At 54.7% G+C, this 19129-nt stretch overlaps 5 protein-coding genes across 5 annotated transcripts; 2 read left to right on the top strand and 3 right to left on the bottom strand.

Annotated features, from left to right (window-relative positions):
* Positions 1–1443: 1443 nt before the first annotated feature.
* On the top strand, positions 1444–2606 carry C8A04DRAFT_24280 (uncharacterized protein; the record flags this gene model as incomplete). Its single annotated transcript, XM_062779065.1, has 3 exons — positions 1444–2077; positions 2241–2396; positions 2509–2606. The coding sequence occupies 3 exons, from the start codon at positions 1444–1446 to the stop codon at positions 2604–2606; spliced, it is 888 nt and encodes a 295-aa protein (XP_062641102.1).
* A 956-nt stretch (positions 2607–3562) lies between these two features.
* On the bottom strand, positions 3563–10094 carry C8A04DRAFT_33858 (succinate flavoprotein subunit; the record flags this gene model as incomplete). Its single annotated transcript, XM_062782632.1, has 12 exons — positions 3563–3782; positions 3848–5071; positions 5138–5466; positions 5585–5642; positions 6773–7419; positions 7490–8333; positions 8386–8639; positions 8702–8787; positions 8871–9168; positions 9232–9540; positions 9622–9851; positions 9947–10094. 12 exons carry the CDS (start codon positions 10092–10094, stop codon positions 3563–3565), a joined length of 4647 nt encoding a protein of 1548 aa, XP_062641101.1.
* Positions 10095–11542: 1448 nt separating this feature from the next.
* On the bottom strand, positions 11543–12638 carry C8A04DRAFT_24277 (uncharacterized protein; the record flags this gene model as incomplete). Its single annotated transcript, XM_062779064.1, has 2 exons — positions 11543–12197; positions 12268–12638. 2 exons carry the CDS (start codon positions 12636–12638, stop codon positions 11543–11545), a joined length of 1026 nt encoding a protein of 341 aa, XP_062641100.1.
* Positions 12639–13303: 665 nt separating this feature from the next.
* On the bottom strand, positions 13304–13779 carry C8A04DRAFT_24276 (uncharacterized protein; the record flags this gene model as incomplete). Its single annotated transcript, XM_062779063.1, has 3 exons — positions 13304–13444; positions 13513–13658; positions 13716–13779. The coding sequence occupies 3 exons, from the start codon at positions 13777–13779 to the stop codon at positions 13304–13306; spliced, it is 351 nt and encodes a 116-aa protein (XP_062641099.1).
* A 2428-nt stretch (positions 13780–16207) lies between these two features.
* Positions 16208–19045, top strand: C8A04DRAFT_24275 (uncharacterized protein; the record flags this gene model as incomplete). Its single annotated transcript, XM_062779062.1, has 1 exon — positions 16208–19045. One exon carries the CDS (start codon positions 16208–16210, stop codon positions 19043–19045), a length of 2838 nt encoding a protein of 945 aa, XP_062641098.1.
* Positions 19046–19129: the final 84 nt, after the last annotated feature.

Here is a 19129-nt window from a genome sequence, read left to right as displayed (position 1 = left end):
ATGGCATCCCGCCTCATTGAGTTCTGCTATCCGCATTTGGTCAATAAAACACGTCGTTTTTATTCGGAGCCATTGATGCCAGCACAGCGGAATGGAATAAGACGGGTCCAATTCTGCCGAGACAGAGAACGCCCAGAGCTCTTGCTGCAGGCCACGCCGACAAATTGCGGCTCATCGACCCGGTTGCAGCGGGTCAAATGACCGCTCGACTTCACACTTTGTTCCCATGCATCTAGGGCTGACTTACACGGCGGAAAGGGCACCTCCCTGCTCCTTGTGGTGTGTATTTGTTGCTCTAGGAAACAACATACCTACCTACCTACATACACGGAAGTACTTTATTTTTTTTCTTCTTTGCCCCCTCCCTTTTTTTACTGTTGTAGGAACCTCGAGAGTATGAATGATATGCCGCGGGAAAGTTGTAGGTGTGAGACAAAATCATAGGTAACCACCAGCCCCTCTCTCGATCTAGTTAATGAGTCGCAGCCCAGGTCTTGGATACACAAAAACCTGTCGCCTGCGGTATTGGGTAGGACCCTTCGACCCGTATCCGAGGTGCCTCTGCAGCCTTCCTGCTGTACATAAGCAGTTAGCCCTGCGTCTTCACGTCATTGATCGGCATTGGCAGCCAAGCGCCCCAAACGAACGATAGCTGATGGTCAACGCTATGTCAAACTATCAATCCTTCGCGGCTGACTCGTTACCATCCCCGCTCTATCATGCTATCCCATCGAGATGAGAAGTTCCCAACGGAGACGAGCAAAAGAGAATATGGCGATACCGTCGCCTTCAATCATTCGTTGCAATTGCTGCTAATTATATTCGGGGCCGTCCGCGCTTGAGCAAAGTGCCGGGTCCGGGAGTTACTTCCGCGGCCTTCTGTGCGTTACCTATCCGACTTGCCAACGCTACGTGGAGGGGTCAGTCCCAACTCTTGAAGTGTTTGGTGGGACCGTTCAACCCACACTGACCCTGGAGCTTGGATCGCCTTCAGCTAGCTCGTGGGAATGGGGAGGATGGCCCAGTCTGGGCCGTCCCGTGATGTTTTATGTAACGTGCGTGGCAATCGTCAATGCGGCGATCCCCCAAAGGCCAAGATTCCTTTGCGTGTTCTGGTGTCTAAGCGTTCGAATCCCACGAGAGACCTTGGCTCCTTGGCTGGCAGGTCCAGGATTTAGTGTGCAGTCAGCATCCCACTTGGATCGTCCATCAGTGTGGTGTTTTATTTAATCCGTATTAGGTATATAAGAGACAGATGCGATGTTCATCGCCTCTCGTCTCGAGACATCCTTTTGTACTTTTAACTATCGTGTTCCGCCGTGACTATTGCCTTTGTGAGGTGTCTGTGCCAATGTTGCTATCAACCTCTCCTCGTCTTCATACAACCGCCGTATAAGAATAACCACACACAAGATCATATCAACAACCACCACCACATCCATCATGTCCCTCACCGTCACCACCACAGAATGCGCCCCCACGGCACAACCGCTGCCGGTGCATGACCACGGTTCGGCCCCCGCCAACGTAGTAATCCGCCAGGACCCCTTCTACATAACCCTCGACGCCCCCGCCCTCCTCGCCGTGTCCATCCTCCTCGTCCTCGGCATGCACTTCGTCGACCGCCCGGTTCTTGAAACCCTCATCATCCTCGTCCCCACCTCCCTCCTCATCCGTAACGACTACCTCAACTTCCTCAAACTCGGCCCCGGCGGCACCCCGCCCACCCCAGTCGGCTATGCACGCCTGACCTTCTACCGCCTCTTCACCCTGCGCGACCCCTTTGTCCCACCCCCCGTCGACCCGGCCCAGAAGCCCGCCGCGGGTATTCTTGGCGCCGACTTGCCGTATCGTCCCGGTCCGCGGCCGGCTGTGGCGGGATTGGCGCCGCAGCGCCAGCTTAACCAGCACGGTTCGACAGGGGCGTATGACCGGCTGCGTGGGGCTATTGAGGCGCTTGCGGTGCGGGATCCGAAGCGGTTTGTCACGGCAACTTCGTGTTTGGAGAAGCATGGCTTTGCGCTGTTTTCGCGGCACCCGGTGAATGTGTGTGGGAATGGGGAGGTGTGCCATATTCGTAAGATTCTGACCTTCTTCCTGTTCAATATGCTCACTCCGTGTTTCATTATCTTCCCTTACCTTGTTAGATGAGGCTGCAGTCGATACATCTACCTTTGAGGGTATCCCAAAACAGAGAGAGCAAAAGTATATGAGCAGAGCCCACTAACACACTCAAACAGACTCCTCCGACAGATCCCTACACCTGAACCTGCACCCCGACGACATACGCGAAGTCTTGGAGAAAGGTTGGGGCCAGCGGCATCCGATGGCATGGGAGGGGATGTTGGTCAGGAGCCCAGTACCGAGAACATTCATGATGATATACGCTCCCAGGGGTGAGTTTCTTTTCTATCCCAGTTCCCCTTCTTGAATTTTCTTGTATTTTCTTTTCTATTTCGAAACTATTGCACTTTCCCTTCAGCCGCCTGTATTAACGCTCGGTATTAGATGAAAACGACTTGAAAATTGTAGGCCGCATCATCGAGGCGGCGATTTGGTACACCGACGCTGAGAAGGCGGAGGTACGGCCCGTGACGGAGGGTTGAAATCTTCGACATTTAGCCCGTGAACAAAGGGGTTTCGTTTGGGGAAAAGGGGGGACAGGGGCGAGGGAGAGGGGCGGTGTTATCAAGGTTAAGCGTTGTTTTTGTTCTTATCTGTACTGAGGGGGTTGTGTGAACGGGGCGTCGTTGGCTTCAGAAGTTATCCTAAGTTGATTGAATGCCCGGCTGATGAGGCATGGCGTTCTGGACGATACCTTGAAAGGAACAACGGCTTTCTAGTCCATTTTAGCTGTTGTCTGGTGGTAAGAAAAATTGAGGATGAATGACATCTGCTCGGGGGTTACATGAGACTAGTTTATGTTGACCATATCATACCTAATGCAGAACGCAAACCATCTATCTGTATGCCTAGTACCGAGTGTTGATTAGAACGCAGCACTGCCTCAACAACGGGATGATAGGAATCGGTGCCATACCAGGGACAACTTCAATACCAGCCACGGAGTAAACAAGCAGTTCAAATTCAAAACCTTTGCATTCATCATCTTCTAGTTCTCTTTCCCCCTTGCCTCCCAATTTCTCTTTGAACACCACCCGTTTTGTTTGTATACACGATCAACGCCCTGCAATGGCCGTCGAACAACTGGTTTACAATGCTCCCCTCCCCCCAATTCGTGCAACCGAATCCACCCCCGTTCCACTGATTTAGATATTTCCTGAATAACACCTGACAACAACGACGGAACACGGTAAAGAAAATCGATGTCAGGAGGATACTATGCTTGACGGGGCCACCCATTCGCCCCAGATGGCCGGTTATAGATATGAGCTTCCCGTCTTCCCCCTCACTCTGTCGTGGTCAATATGGGCTACCGTTGTGCGTTTGCCATTTTAGTACTTAGAAGAGGGCGTATGATGTGTCTGTCGCGTGAGGTGTAGTCGGACACTCGGGCTAGACAAATCTCTCAATCTTCTTTCTCAAGCGCCATGTGGCCACTTTAGTAGACACGCTTCATTGGAGGCACGGGCTTGCACTCGTTCTCATCGAGGGTGGTGCCAATGACGCGGCGGTACGAGAGATCGACCTTGCCATGGGGCTGCTTCTGCCAGCTGAGCGTGTGCTTCATCCAGTTTTTATCGTCACGGTCAGGGAAGTCTTCCCGGGCGTGGGCACCACGCGACTCCTTGCGGTTCGCGGCGGAGGCGGCGGTCTGGGTACTGTTTCGGGATTTTGTTAGTCCACAACTCAAAGTTCGGTTGCCCTAGATAGATATGGCACTTACGCGCAAGTGAGCAGGTTACGGAGCTCGAGAGTCTCGACGAGGTCCGAGTTCCAGATCATGCTGCGGTCCTTGATGCCTACTTGCGAGAACGTCTGGTCGACCTCGTTGATTTGCCTGACACCTTCGTCCAAGCTCTCCTGGGTACGGAAAACGCTGACCTCGCGCTGCATGGTCTTCTGCATGGCGAGACGGACCTCCGCGGTGCTCTTGGGGCCGTCGGAGGTGCGGACCTGGTCGAGAACCTCGATCGAGTCAGCACCGGCGTCAGCGGCAAGGGGCTTCAGCTTGGTGCCGGGTGTGAAGTTGTCGCGGATAGTGTGAGAGACCGCACGGCCGAAAACGACCAGGTCGAGCAGGGAGTTAGCGCCGAGCCGGTTAGCACCGTGGACAGAGACACAGGCGGCTTCACCGCAGGCGAAGAGACCAGGGACCACCTTGTCGTTACCCTGCTCGTCCACAGTGATAACCTCACCAGTGTACCTGGTAGGAATACCACCCATGTTGTAGTGGACGGTGGGCAAGACGGGGATGGGCTGCTTGCGAACATCCACGCCAGCGAAAATACCCGCAGTCTCAGAGATACCAGGCAGACGCTCGGCGAGAATCTCGGCGGGCAGATGGCTGAGTTGGAGGAAGATGTGGTCCTTGTCGGCGCCGACACCGCGGCCGTCACGGATCTCCATGGTCATGGAACGCGAGACGACGTCACGGCTAGCAAGATCCTTGGCAGTCGGAGCATACCGCTCCATAAAACGCTCACCCTCCGAGTTCAGCAGGTAGCCACCCTCGCCACGAGCACCCTCAGTGATGAGGCAGCCGGCGCCGTAAATACCCGTAGGGTGGAACTGAACGAACTCAAGGTCCTGGTTGGGCAGACCGGCGCGGGCAACCATGGCCATACCGTCACCAGTGCAGGTGTGGGCCGAGGTGCAGCTGAAGTACGCACGGCCATAGCCACCGGTAGCCAGGACGGTGTTGTTGGCAAGGAAACGATGCAACGTGCCGTCCTCCTGGTTGTAAGCCAGGACACCGCGGCACTCGCCGTCTTGCATGATCAGGTCGATAGCGAAGTACTCGATGAAGTAATTGGTGTTATGCCTCAGCGACTGGCCGTACAGCGTATGGAGGAGAGCGTGGCCGGTACGATCGGCAGCGGCGCAGCAGCGGTAGGCCTGGCCTCCCTTGCCGAACTTCTGGGACTGACCACCGAAAGCACGCTGATAACTGTTGAGCGTGTCAGCCAGCGGCGCCTAACCCACGTTCCCATGCCGCACACAGACGCCCACTTACATTTTGCCATCCTCGGTTCGGGAGAAGGGGCAGCCGTAGTTTTCGAGCTCGACAATGGAGGCGGGAGCCTCGCGGGTCATGTAGTGGATCGCATCTTGGTCACCGAGCCAGTCGGAGCCCTTCACGGTATCGTACATGTGCCATCTCCAGTCGTCCTCGTGCATGTTACCGAGCGCGGCATTGATACCACCTTGGGCGGCGACCGTGTGACTCCTCGTGGGGAAAAGCTTGGAAATGCAAGCAGTGTTGAAGCCGGCCTCAGCCAAGCCGAAGGCGGCACGCAAACCGGCACCGCCGGCACCGACAACGAGGGCATCGTATTCGTGGTCCTATTTTCCCCACGTCCGACATGTCAATTTTTATTACCACCGCTGTTGCCACTGCCACTACCGTTCGGGGATTGACGAGCGTCAAGATTCGGGAGAGGAGGGGCGTAGGTTGACGTACGATGACCGGGTACTTGGTGCTGAGGAATGGTGATGCCTCCTTCGCGCGGAGTGGCCCGCTACCAGTGATGACGCGGGCTGCAGACGAGGGGTCAGCGTCCGTACAGTCCCAACAACATGCGGGCGAGAGGGATTAGATGAGGTTGTTGACTTACCAGCCGGTCGTGTGGTGGAAAACGCCCGAGCCGGATTCCGGGCGGCACGCGAGAGCTATGTGGAAAAGAACCTCGGGTCAGCCTCAACCCCCCCTCCAAAAGCATTTTGGGGAAATGTCGCGCGCGCACACTCCCACCCGCAGAAAACGGCATGTAGTGGTCACGGCGTCCCGGAATATGATTAGAAAGACTCACCGTCGGGGTGGCAGCCACCCGTCTCCAAGCCATTGAGGAAGCCATTGTCGTTTAACGAGGTCTGAGGGGAGAGGTGGTGGTGGACATCAGGGAAATATTTGAGCCTCCTTCCATGTCGTTGCATGCAGTTGCTTCGCTCGCCCGTTCCAAGTCTCTAGTTCCGGCCGCCCCAGCGGGCTGCTGGGCTTCTGGACCAATCAGCGGTAGCTGATTACCCGAGTTGCCGGCGAGGCCCGCGCTCGGTGGGTGGTCGAGGTGAAAAGGCGGGAGTGGGGCTACGCTCTGCCGGCCGGCGACCGCTGGAATGACAGCCGATGTGACGGGACCACCATGTTCTCATCTTTCGAAACAAACTTCTAAGATCGAAAGTAATGATGGAATAAATTTATTTATATTTTCCCAATCAACTATGTCACTTAATAATGCCCAAGCAATGTACATTCACAAAGACCTCGAATTCGCTCCGGGTCACAGTTCAAGAAACCCTGAGACCCACCACGTTTGATAACGTTCGCATGTGCAATGGCCCTGTTTGGCGGGTCTCAAAAATATCCCTCGGCACATCGACTTAGGCGGGGCCGCCGTGGCAACCAAGGTAGGTATCTCACAAACAAACCCCTGAAACGTATCCAAAGTTCACTGGAGCTTAGTAGAAGAAGCATGCATTTTATAAGTCATTATCCGATTTACAATACTCCATGATGAATTTTATTCAATCATTCTTACTCTAGGAATGCGTAGGGGCCGTAGCTCATGTAGGGCAGCACCATATCCAACCCTTCCCTGCTTGCCCTGCCAAAATCATATTCCCCAACCCCATCCTGTTCCGACATGTCTACTCCGCCAGCACCATCCGTAGCATAACCAAGAAGTTATCCTTTAGCTTATGTACTTCTTCAACCTCGGGCTTCTCCGGCTCGCCCGCATTACGTCGTAGCCGGGCCTTGTCTCTATTCCGGCGTTTGCGTTCGGCCACAATGGGATCGAGCTCTTCCTCCTCTGCAGCTTCTGCTTCCTCGTCCGAGTCATCGTCGTACTCCATCTCTGCCAGATCTTCTTGATCTAGTCCGAAGTCAGTTGACCGGAATGCCAGAGCCCCAGGGACGTTCTCCGTGTCGCCGGGGCCCCCCTCTGCCGCCATTTTTTGCCGTGTCTTGTCGTGGTGCCACTTCTTGCGCGCCTCCTGCCATGCTATGAGCTTGTCGATCTCAGCAATGGATTTCTCCTTGTTAATGGCACCCGTGCTGGTGGCACCTTCGAACAGCGCATTAATGTCGAGGCTGCCATTCTTGGGACCGTGGCGCAGGAATTCAAGAATGCCCTCGATCCAGCCCATGAGCTGGGTGAAGAGACCGTTGTCATGTCGGTGGACCTCATGCACGAAGCTGTAGAAGTGGTGCTCGTGCCGCTGACACAAGTCGATGAAGGCCTGCACGGTCTGGTTAGGATCCGCAGATGCGTCCTGTTCGCGGCATTTGTCGACAACCTATGAAAACATAGAAGGTTAGTAGCTGAAATGCTGTACTAATCCGGTAAAAGCTTATTAAAATACTCACCTGGATGAGATCATCGATAAAGTGCGCAAAATCCGTGACACTGTTGTACACATTGGCCGACTTGTACACCCTGACAAGCGGTTCATAAAAAATGGTGAACAGGTCGCGGAACAATTGTAATGTCACAGGCTCCTCAATGAGTTTCAACATCATGGCCTTATCCCTCTGTCGGAGATACAGCTTCTGCAATTGCTTGAGGTACGAAAAGAGCTGGGCGCCCTGCCGGAGTTCCTCGTCGACATTTTCGACGGCATTGTTGAAGGCCACGTACGCGTTGTACAGCCGCCCAATCTGCTCCGGTTCTAATGCCGGACCCACGAGCTCTGATCGGAGAACCGCAACGATGATATCTAGATCTTCTGCTAGGGCCTCCTCCCTGATGGCCTCCTTAATGTGCTCATCGGCGTTTGTGAAGGTCTTTAGCTTGCTCACGAATAAGGAATCGCCAATCTTCTCACCAACCGCATCGATCGACCGCTGATAAGTCCGGATCCCGTCGTTCAGGGTCATTGAGAAGATGCGCTGCATCAAAGATCTTGCACCAAATGGCTGGGCCAAGAAGATGTCGAGAATGCTTGACATGACGGCCGCGGGGTTGGCAATTCGGATGGCGTTCTTCATGAGGGTGTATGGGATGAGCGAATGGATCCGTTTTGCCTGAGCAAAGAGTTCTGGTGAGTTGTCCTCTGCGAGGAAGAGGTGGTAGATGGTGGCCGCCACTTCAATGCGCAACCACTCGGCGAACTTTTGGTATTGTAGACTCAGATCCTGGATCGTCTCCTTTTCGCGGATTTCTTGGAATAGCATCGTCAAGCCGTTGCGCTCAACGATGTCCTGGCGGAACCTATGATGGGTGAGTTAGCGGCTGGAGGGAGAGCCCTTCTCGGGATACGTACTGCTCCATGTAGACATCTAGCTCTGCTGCACGCTTCCTCGCGACCTCGTAGAACCGCTTCTGTTCTTCCACCCGTTTCTTGTCCACGTATTTTCGACGGGAAATGTCATCAACATCCTCGAGATTCAGCGTTATTGGATCTGCTTGCAGGAACTCTTCCACGGCCTTGGTGCTAGCAATCTGTGGATTTTGGAGTAAGGAGCGTAGGAAGGCACGCAGTGAGATTCTCTGCGTCTCTCGCCATATCACAACCGCCTGGAGCGGGTTAGCGAAAGTCCTGAGTACATGGATAGGGCATATTTCTTTAAAAAACATACCTCTTGAGGTTTGGGGCTTAGGAGAGCTGGGCTTGCTGGTCGGCTGTCGACAGAGTTACGGGGGGAGAATCGACCCGAATTATTGTCTAGATAGGTTATCTGTATTAGTCAATGACCAGGGAGTTTTCTGGGGATGAGAATTTTGATTTAGTTCCTGAAAAGCACGTACCCTTTGGAGACAGCAGCCTGTTGATAGCGTCGCTGTGGTGGCTGGGGCCATTCGGCACTGGGCTATTGGGAAAGGCTGTCGAAACGGAGGATATAGATGATGTCTCCGAGTTGTTCCCGCTATGGCTGCCGACGTTGCTCGGGGCCGTGGAGTGCGATTTGTTCTTCTGAGGAAGGGGTGGGAGGACCTTGCCCGGCAACTCGGTCCGCAGGTTCTTATGCAAGCGGGCAAAGTCGCCGTACCGTCGTCCGACATGGTGCTCCTGTCGGCCTTTCCTTTGTACGCGAAGGATAAATTCCTTTAGTCACATGTTAGCACAGGTGGGCTCTGCTCCAAGATCCTGACATAAAATCCCACTCACAGCATGTTGGTGTTGTCTCAGCTTCTTCTTGACGCTAACCATCCGAACACCCGCGACGTTGACGTCCCAGCCGTTCAAGTAATTTCCCTCGGGAAGTGTGGCGAGAACACCAGTATCGATCGCATTTGCATCAACGACTTCGAGCTCAGAGAACCTAATCCTTTCTTCGAATCCTGACGAGGTCGGTACTCCCGACACCATCATTAGCTCCACCAGCTTCTTCGCCTTGCTCGCTAGCTTCTTTCGCTTTGTTTCCTCTAGCCGGTCCTCGGACGACGAGATGCTCTTGCTCGCAAACGACTCCAGGAACTAGGTCGCCATATTACTCGTCAGCGCTGTTCCAACAATATTTATCATCGGACCGTCTCTTAAAAGCCAAGGCTAACCTACCACTTGTAGCTTATCCTGCCAAAACTCCTTCTCTTTCGCCTTGTCGAGAAATGGGAACTCGCGAACATGGTGGACGAAGATATATCGAAGGATGGGAAGTTCGGAATCAAGAGGCGACACCTCTCCGAGCGGCGACCCAAACGGGGCCCCGAACCGCCGGAGTGCAGTGGGAGAGTTAAGCTCGGAGACTTCCCACTTGACTTGTTCTGATATAAGTTCGCGTTTTAGGTCTACCAAAGTTGGACGTATTAGCTCCATATCCCCCGGAAACCAAAGATCTAATTAAGTCGTCGCGGCTGAGAGACTTGACGATTGCTCAACGCACAATGTTCTTGCTTCCCCGTCAGGGTTTGTTTTGGCACCGGCGCCGAGCTTGACCGCAGCGGAAGCTCTGTCGACTGCCCAGGTTGTACCCCGCCGCTGGGGGGTTCGGCCGCATCGCGGGGTACTTCGAAACCGTCGCTAGGAGGCATTGTGGTGGTTTAAGGCGGGTACTTCAAAAAATAAGGAGTATAGGTTTCGACCTTGGAAATTCAATTTAGGAGGTGAAGAATTATCGGAGATCGGCAAGTTATAACTGTGGAGAGACGCCGAGATTGCCAGTGTCTTGAGAGGTCGCGATGGCGGGGCGGGTCACGCTTGTCAGCACACAGCCGCAATGGAGATCAACTGGGCACACTTGGCACTGCAGGTTGCTTGGGGAACGCAACCGGATCGAGATAATCAACGGGTGGCTGCACAACCGCGCAACTAATTGATCCTCAGATGCTTGGTTGGTCACGTCGAAAACGCAAACCCAACAGCGGGAGAAGGGGCGCAGTTAGGCGAAGGTCGTTTCCATTAAGCGGGGGACCGACCGGGAATAACCTAAACTTTTATTAAAAGAATGACGGTGAACTTCTGAAATTCAAAGTCTAAATCCTTCGCTGCGCATCAAGGCCAAGGTCAAACAACCCCGCAGGTCGGAAACTCGGATGTGCTCAGATGGATAGGACGGTCCGAACTGGACTATTTTAGTTGAGAATGTGGAAACGCCAAGTTAGGAAAACGCGCCTTCATGCCAAAGATGTTGGCGCCCCGAGATCCCCGGACCCTGCCCAGGGCGCTTCCAGTGTGGACGCCCAGACACCCAGCCAAGGTGCGGCCCAACATGAGTTTCTGGACCAGCTTTTCAAAGAAATGCGCCCAACATTCCCATTGTCAACGACCGCCAAGGAGATCTGGTAGCCTTTCTGGGAACCCGATGACGCATTTGGGTAGGCGGCGCAGATCAGCCCCAAAATTTGGCCCACCGTCCCCGATGACGTCTCTCCTTGGCATCGATGTTTTTACTACCTAGTAAGTCTCCCGTAGCGCTCGCGCGGGTTCCCCCATCGACCCGGACATTTTATGAGGTTCATCACGTGTTTGGTGTCGGATATTCCCCCCCGTTGTACGGACGAGACTGGCAGGAAATGGTCATCTTGAAGTATATACCAGGTTGCATATTATACCTAAATGAAGGGACTCCAGATATCGTAGAAAAGCCAAGAAGTCTCTAGTGTACTGTGTACGCTGCCGCTCTTGGGGGTGTGCGCGGCGCTAAGAGCGTTTCGCAAAGCTTGGGAGTGGGGTATTTTCACTACCTAGGTAGGAAGCCGAGTGAGGCCTCCGGGTCATGGCCTTGTCGGTTGGTTGGAAGATCCGGCCCGGTCCCAGGTCGGGGGATTCGGCCAGACATCACTCGGTGGAAACCATCCTTCAAAGTTTAGAAACACCTGACGGCTTGGGACGCAAGGAAACATCATATCACGCGTTAACACTGACGAATGTCGGTAGCATCAAGTCGTTCCAAACAATGCTATTGCTTAAGTATTGGGCTGCCAAAATAACAAAAGAAACACAAGACGCGTATTGTACCATGCGGCTCCGAGCCGGGTGTTTACAATTCGTCAAACACATGGAGTATATCCGTGGCGTTCGATGACCCCTCCAGTGACACTGCTTTGATGAGACCGCCCCTCCCCTGTGGCTCGTCATCCCGCGCAACCACTTGTGGGACGGCGCCTACCACGTCCGCCGCGGTTTGCAAGCCATCACTCGCAATTCGCGCTGTCGTGCTTTCAAGACTTTCCGGCCCATATTGAGTACCAACAAAAAGAAGGAGTAACGAGAAAAAGATAACGGATGTGACTACCCAGACGACCTTGAGACGGCGTCGAGTCTTTTCCTGCCATTCCTTGTCCGCCCGCTCCCAGCCCGTCACCCGGGCACTCACGGCGTCGACCCGCTCGCTCAGGGATCTAATGAGTTTCCGTCCCATCTCGATGCGTTTCTGGAGGGATTCGATGCGTCTTTGTTGGTCTTCAAACTGCCCAAACGTGTGGAGTTGCATATTGATATCTGTAACCAGTTCATCGGCTTCGGTGCTGAAGTTATCGCTAAGCAATCGAGAACTCTCGCTAAGTTCCTTCAATGCTATTATGGTGTTTTGCATCGCGTTTAGCCTTTCTAGAAGAGAGTCATAAGTGTCGTCGAGTTGCCTCGTCGTTGAGGTCGCAAAATTGTCGAGCTCGTTGAGGGATCGCTGTAGGCCACTAGGTAGAAGGCGGTCAGCATAAGGTCTTGTCTCAACATAATAGACAGCCCGGGGGTTGTTGGACAAACCTCTCGCGGGCGGCAGCCTTCTGCTGCTCCCTCACGAGTCCGGCGAGGGACGCGTTTCCCCTGGGAGCCCTAATTGCCGGCATCGCTTCGTCGGCCGAGGCATAGAGAACGCTCGTTCGGCGACTCGCGTTCGGCGTCAGATTCGGCGTCACTCCCTCGGACCGCGACCATTCCAAGGAACGTTGAGTTTGGACGACTGCCGACTGCGGGGCTGCGCTGCGCGCGTCTCGATCTGTCTCCTTGCCTGCGCGATGAGAATGATGTCGATGCAGACGGATCGGCGACGAGATTTCGGAAATGGATCGTTTTATCTGATGTCGTGGGCGCCCTGGCGGCGACGCACCCAAAGCGTCGCCGCCATGTTGGGACATGATACTCCCGCTGCTAGGGCGGTCTTTATGGGGATTGGATCGAGGGGCGGTGGCACAAAGGCGTTTGGAGCTTGTCTTGATTTGGGTGGATTGCGGAAGGAAGTCAGAAGACCAGCGGGAAGATGGTGGGGCGCGGCCTGTTCGTGGCGTCGCGCCATGTGATTTTAAGCTCCGACGGTCACCCCAAAATGGAAAAATAGAAGGCGGATCGCTTGCATCCTCGTGACAAAGGTTTCATGAACCAGGTGAGTAAATTTTTATGACTTGCATCTTCTCGTGTAATTATATCCATATGTAGTGTCGGCTTTCCTGCCTCTCTGTACATGTGAAATGGATGGCTTCGGCCTGTGTCTCTCGGCCTGGTTCCGCCGAGGGCCAACACATAGTCCCGGTCTTTCTCGGTTCTCACCACCTTGACCAACATGCTTTGCTGCTATCTGAGCCTGAGAGATGCATGTGGGCACGCCTGAGGGAAAAAGCTGAGGGCGTGAATCGCCACTGTCCCGATAGCTCTCTTTCAAGTTGATGGGATACTACTCAACCCCCCGTGATATCTGTGCCGGGTTTCTGGCCCCCCCTCCAAAACCTCGTTGTCACGGGCGAAACCCATTTGGGCGTTTGGGTGATAGAGACAAAATTAGACAGCGCCTGTGAAGATAGCTGGCTCATGAGTTGAGGAGTTTGTTGCGCTTCTCCTTGCGCTTCAACCGCTCTAGCCGCTTCTTGTGCATCTTCGCAGCCAGCATCTCGTATCGCTCCTTCTCCTCCTTTGCCGCGCGTTTTTCTTTGAGGGCAGTTATCCGTTTCTATCGTGCAAAGATATTAGCATCTCAGAGTTGTCCGGTGACGAGCCATCCCTAGGCGAAAAACGCACCTGTCGCTCAGCCTCCTTCTCTTCTTTTAGCTCCTTCTCCTTCGTTTTCGTTGCGGCCTGGGAAATTCGATCCTTCGCACGCTTCGCATATGATGTCAAGCCGGAGGTTGGGCGGAAAGCTTTCTTTGGTGCGTGCCATTGCTTGCCTGGCCGCTCATTAGCGAATGTAGTTTGATGCGAAAAATTCAAAGATCGGAACGCACCATTTTTCCGCATGCCAAGTGGCTTGGTGGCCGCAGCCTCTTTGACTTCTGTCCCCTCAACCATTGTCATGGACATTACGTTTGCTGAATGGAATTGATCGATCTCGGTCTTGGAACGATCGCGCAGAAGTCTTCCTTGGAGCACTAGTTAGGCGGTCAAGATTCCCGGAGTGGCAGAAAAGTTTGGGACCTGAGTTCGGGTCCTGGGGACTGGTGGGTCCCGTCTGCGGGGAACCGGCTGAGAAGATGAGGCGTGTTCAGCCCTTCGTGAGTCCGGCACTTGGCAGGGATTCTCACCGTGCAAAGGAATCTCCGTAATGATAAGTCGCCATGCCATTAGAAACTGCCCGCCAATTTATGTGCTGTCCCAATCTTCATATTGCGTTGTTGGCTTGGATAGGCTGCCTTGGGAGGGCGGCGTTTTGTATTAACGGTCCGAAGCGACAAGCGTAATTGCAAGAATTCTTTAACTGCACCAGCACCTAATTAATGGCTGCACAAGGCGTTATCTCAGTTGCTCGGTTGGGCCAGCGGTCCGCTGCACCTCCCGATGGTGCGTGATAAGCCGCCCGCTGTCGACATTTGTATCCGTCCGGCTGGACGCTTGCTGAGAAGACTCCAGTATTGCCAGATGTTCGATAAAATGAGCAGCGTCCTCTTGGACTGCGTACACTATATACACGGCCCCGTTGATTGTTACTTTGGGATGGTGTTTCTGATGGCGCGTTGGATGGGAAATGCAGGGTCCTCATGGACCCAGCTTTCGGAAATGAATATCTCTGCCTTCCGGCTGAGATCTGTTTCCCATGCAGACCTGACACCCTGGCCATGGGCCAGTGATATGGGTGCCCTGGTAGTGTGGGACTGCATGTTCGTCCCTCAGGGAGCTGCAGCGCCCAGGAGGCGATGGTGTGCAGCACGTCTCCAATCCGCTTATGGTTAGCATCTGCAAGCGAACATCGCTTTGACTTTTGATTCCCAATCTTTTCCAAGGAATTGCCGCGACTATGAATGTTTGTCTCGGGACCCTTTCCTGGCGCTCGTGTCTTAGAAGCGAGCAATGCACAGTAAGAGCTCTGTCTGAGAGTTTCTTCGACGACGTCCGCCGGTACAGTTAATCCTGATGTTAGGTGTAGTAGGGCCCCAACGCCACAGTGCCATCAATGAGCGTGTTTGCGTGTACGGGACTTGGGGGGGATGCGTCGAATCAGCAAATGGAACTAACAGAACTGCAGACGCAGGAGGCAGGATTCGGGACGTTGGGTTGCAATTGGAGGCTTCCCCTGAACGACGCACCGGGTGGACCTGGCACCCGCAATCAAATCGGTCGGTCCACCGTGTTGATTGCGGGGTTCCTGGATTGGAGAGGCGCAGACTTTGGGTGGAAATACGAATTGGACTCGATCCCGACGGCTTTGGCCGGGCCTTGCTCACACAGCTGGTTCTGTGAGCGATCTGGAATTGAGCTGGGTGAACCGTGAACTGACATCTCGGTCCTTGAGGTGGCTGGGGTTCGTTGCGCCGGTCTAGCACAGTGCCGGCGCACTGGCCGGTCGGTCGCCCGGGAACTGCAATGTGCAGGGCTCCGAGCCGAGCGGCAAACACCACACAAATTGGATTAGAGGTGTCTTTTAATCTGGGTTCCTAAATTTACATCAACATGAAAAAAAAAGCCTTCGGACGCGGGTCGTGGTGTCGAGAAATGCTGCGCAATGCGATGAAAAGAGCAAAATTGATGGGACCAAGGTGGACGCTTTTGATCCAATTTGTTGTGGTGAGCAAGGTCCTTCCAAGTTCAGTTCGGAACTTCGCAGCGACAATTGCAGGCGCCGGTGCCTCTTGCCCAAATTTGGTTAGCGGCCTTTGCGCGGCCCACATCCTCACCAGGAAATGGACTCGCTCCCCTTCCTCCTCGCTTCCGCATTGCCCTCTCTTCTCTATTTTCCGCAAACCATCACCCTCACTTGTCCACTGCCCGGCGCCTTTGGTTCAATTCCGGCAGCAAATCTGATGATTTGCTCTGGCTTTGGCCGTCCACTCCTTTGATATCTCCGCCATTAGATTCGTCTGGAACAGTATTTGGCTTCTTTTTTTGTTTGTCACTGCTGTTTCCAGTGCCTTTTACAGCTCCTCAGACGAACCCATCAATGGTGCGTGGTGAATACTTCCACTCCCCAACGCGACCGACACCTTCTCAGTATCTGGCCTGGGGTCTCGCGAAATCGTCTCTGGACAGCCATCTTGGGCGGCTACTCTTTTCGGTTATTCCTAACCTCGATTTTAGATCCGAAGCTGCGATTGGTTTTAATCTTCTAATTCTCTCGATCGGCTGAGCCACACCATCTTTCTCGTCCTGGTTTTAGGTCATACATCGCTGCGAGCCTTTTCGCCGGGCAACGATCACAACCGAGACTGTTCATGTCATTCTCAATCCACTGAGGTGCCATTTGGGTTCTGGTGCTGCGGCGCGGCTTGGAAAGATGGCAACCACGATGGGCCTGGATATGATGATTGACCCTCCCTCGCCAAACGGCCTCGACAATGAGAGCGCGTTTTACCTTCCAGGCTCCCCGAATATGGGGTTGACAGCGCCTTCGGAAGGCCCGTCCGAATCGCAAGCCTGCCCCCGATCGAACCCGCCTCCTAATCCGCCGTTTGTTTTCCCCGCGCGCCCGTCGTCTTCCTCAGGACTGTCATCAATCTCGCGAACTAGCGGCAGACGGCCACGATCCGCGATTGAACCACGCATGGTGGCAGTCGAAAGCCTGGACGCAGAAAAGGAGAAACCTGCCTCGCGTTCTCCGGCTCTGCCGGCTTTCTCCTTCAATCCGGGTGCTTCCCTGCCGCCGTCTTCAGGCCCCCCAGTCGAAAGCATGTTCCTGAGCCCACCGCAATCACCCTCTGCGCCAAATTCACCTAGACTAGCCGCGTCTAGGCCTGCAGGCCATAAGCATCGCAGGGGCGGGAGCGAATTTGTGGGAGGAAGCATTCGAGACGGCGAAGCAATAACTGTCATGAACGTCAGCCCGACCAAGTCTGACAGTGGCATGGCCTCGCCGTTACTTCAGCCGACCAAACCCCGCAGGGGCCACGCTCACCGCCGATCGGCTGCGATTTCCAGCCATGACCTGTCCTCGATTATTTCCCCACCGGCTCCAGCTGTGCCCGCGGTCAGCGCGAGCGGCTCTCTTCCGATCCCCGCAGCTGTTGAACCGCCCGCTGTCGAAAACCCACCGCCCGCGGAAACGGAAGTGACGGTACCTGATGTGGCACCAGCGCCACCCGTTGCTCAGGCGAGCGACCCATCGGCCCCCACCCCGTCACTGGGAGAGACACCTAAACCTGTGGCTCGAAACAGGGTCGGGTTTTCTGATACGCTGGAATATATTCCGCGGCCGTTGTCCTTGGTTTCTACCGATACTTCGAGTACCGTTACCGCGCGGCCTGGCCACTCACTTTCTGGCAGCATATCATCCCTCCTCTCCGTTAGTAATGCGGACCGAGAGGTGGCCTTTATTTCGAGCTCGGGCGCGACTCCAATGACCAGCGACAGCCGGCCCAGCACGGCAGGTGCAGTTATGGAGCGATCGCAGAGCGCCCAGGAACAAGAACAGGCCCCTCAGTCACCGAGAAGACGGGGCTCCATCCCGCTGTTGGGCTCCCTTCCGCCACCAGCCGCGATCACTCCAGCCACTCCCAGCCCTACAAGGTCCTCTAAAAAGTGGTCTTTCTTCAGCCTCGACCCGTTCGCCGCGGGGTCCCCGACACGGGCTCACCCCGATAGCCCTCGCTCTACCACGTCGCATTTGAGTATCGCGGGGCGCAACTCGAGGGAGCAAGATTCTAGCTTGCCCTTGCCGGAGTCCGCAGCAAATGATCACGCGCCAAAGCCTCCTAGCAAGAAGAGGGGCAAGAAGAAGAAGAAGGTCAAGACTTGGGCCGGCTCGATATTGTCCCGCAAAGGCAAACATCGCCACGGCAAACAAAAGCGGCGGGCGCCGACGCCTCCTCCGCCGAGGTTCCCCGAACTGCGCCAACAAATCGAGAATGATCTGATGGAAATGTCTCCGGAGCCTGATCACCCAAATCTTCAGTCCTCTGAGAATGGGGATTGGGAGACGTGGACTTTCCCCAAGTCGGCACTAGGCCAGGACGAGGATGCTTCCTACCAAATGATCGACTTGGATGCGGCTCTTGGCCCGTTCAATACCCCGTTGCCCCGTAACCCAGAATGGGAAGCTGCCCAGAAGGCCGGAGGCCTAATCAAGAAGCAGCTGCATAGCGCCGCGGGAATGAGCCGGTTCACCGGCCCTGGGATGCACTACTATCATAGGCGTGCTGAAAGCGCACCGGAATTGGCCCCTTTCGAAGGGGGGCGCTTTGGCTTCCGTCGATTCGGTAGCAGCTCGACTATGGCAGATGTGTTTGAAGAAGACGAGGAAGACGAGGAGGGTGAATCCTGCGAGTCATCAACGGGCTCCTTGACACCGCCTGTTGACACCTCGATCATAGGGAATCCAGACGACGAAGCGCCCCTTCAAACATTGCCTGACTTCTCTACGACGGCAGCCCTACTGATCACCAAAGGTGCAGAAGCAAAGACGTTTCAGCCAGATGATGCCTCAAAGAAGCGGTTTGAATCCGTGCCCGGCGTGTCCCTTGGGTCAGGCAATGACGCACCTGATTCTGTTGAATCTGCACCGTCGCAGTCCCAGGATGTTCCCAGGCTGTCTGTCGATGATGCTGCTTGTGGTTCCGCAACGCCCTCTTCCCGTCACCCCTTTCGGCCAAAGGACCTGGCCCCTGTTGAGGTCGGCCCTCTCAACCTTCCTTCGGCATCACTGGGTCCAGTTAGCCCCTGGTCTACAACACAATCGTCGGCGATTCCTTCGCCAAAGTCACCTGTCTCCTACGATGCGCAGTGTCTCTCTACGGCACCGTCATCGGTCGCAGAGGACACCTTCCAGTCACTTCTCATGGGGGAGCCCGGACCCGAGGTCCGCATATCTGTCGACGACATTCCTTCCTTAACCTCCAGCAACTCAACCATGACTAGGGAGAGCCTTTTTGCACACCACCCCCAAGCAAGACATCCGCCTTTGGGCGATCAGCCGAGACCTGCCTCTTTCACCTCGACTGCCTTTGGGCGAAGGCGCTCTAGTCTTGCGAGCCTTAGCCGTTTGATTAACAGCTCGCATGGGGAGCGAAGCAAATTGTCGATCGAGGTTCCTCTCGAAACTGAACCGGAAAAGAAGAGCAAAAACAGCAAGGCTAAGCGACTAAGCCGGATGATGCAGTTCTGGAAGTCCAAGGAGGATCACGTAGTATGAAGGGTATCTCTTTTTCTGCTGATTTGGGGCAATGTAGGATAGTAGGTTGGCCTGGGGGGTTTCGATTTCTTCTTTTCTTCTTTC

This window comes from Dichotomopilus funicola (assembly GCF_033296635.1).
Source record: "Dichotomopilus funicola strain CBS 141.50 unplaced genomic scaffold C8A04scaffold_2, whole genome shotgun sequence".
NCBI classification, from domain to species: Eukaryota; Fungi; Ascomycota; class Sordariomycetes; order Sordariales; family Chaetomiaceae; genus Dichotomopilus; species Dichotomopilus funicola.
Note: the sequence above shows the minus strand (reverse complement) of the source record. Positions and strands in the feature narration are given on the sequence as shown.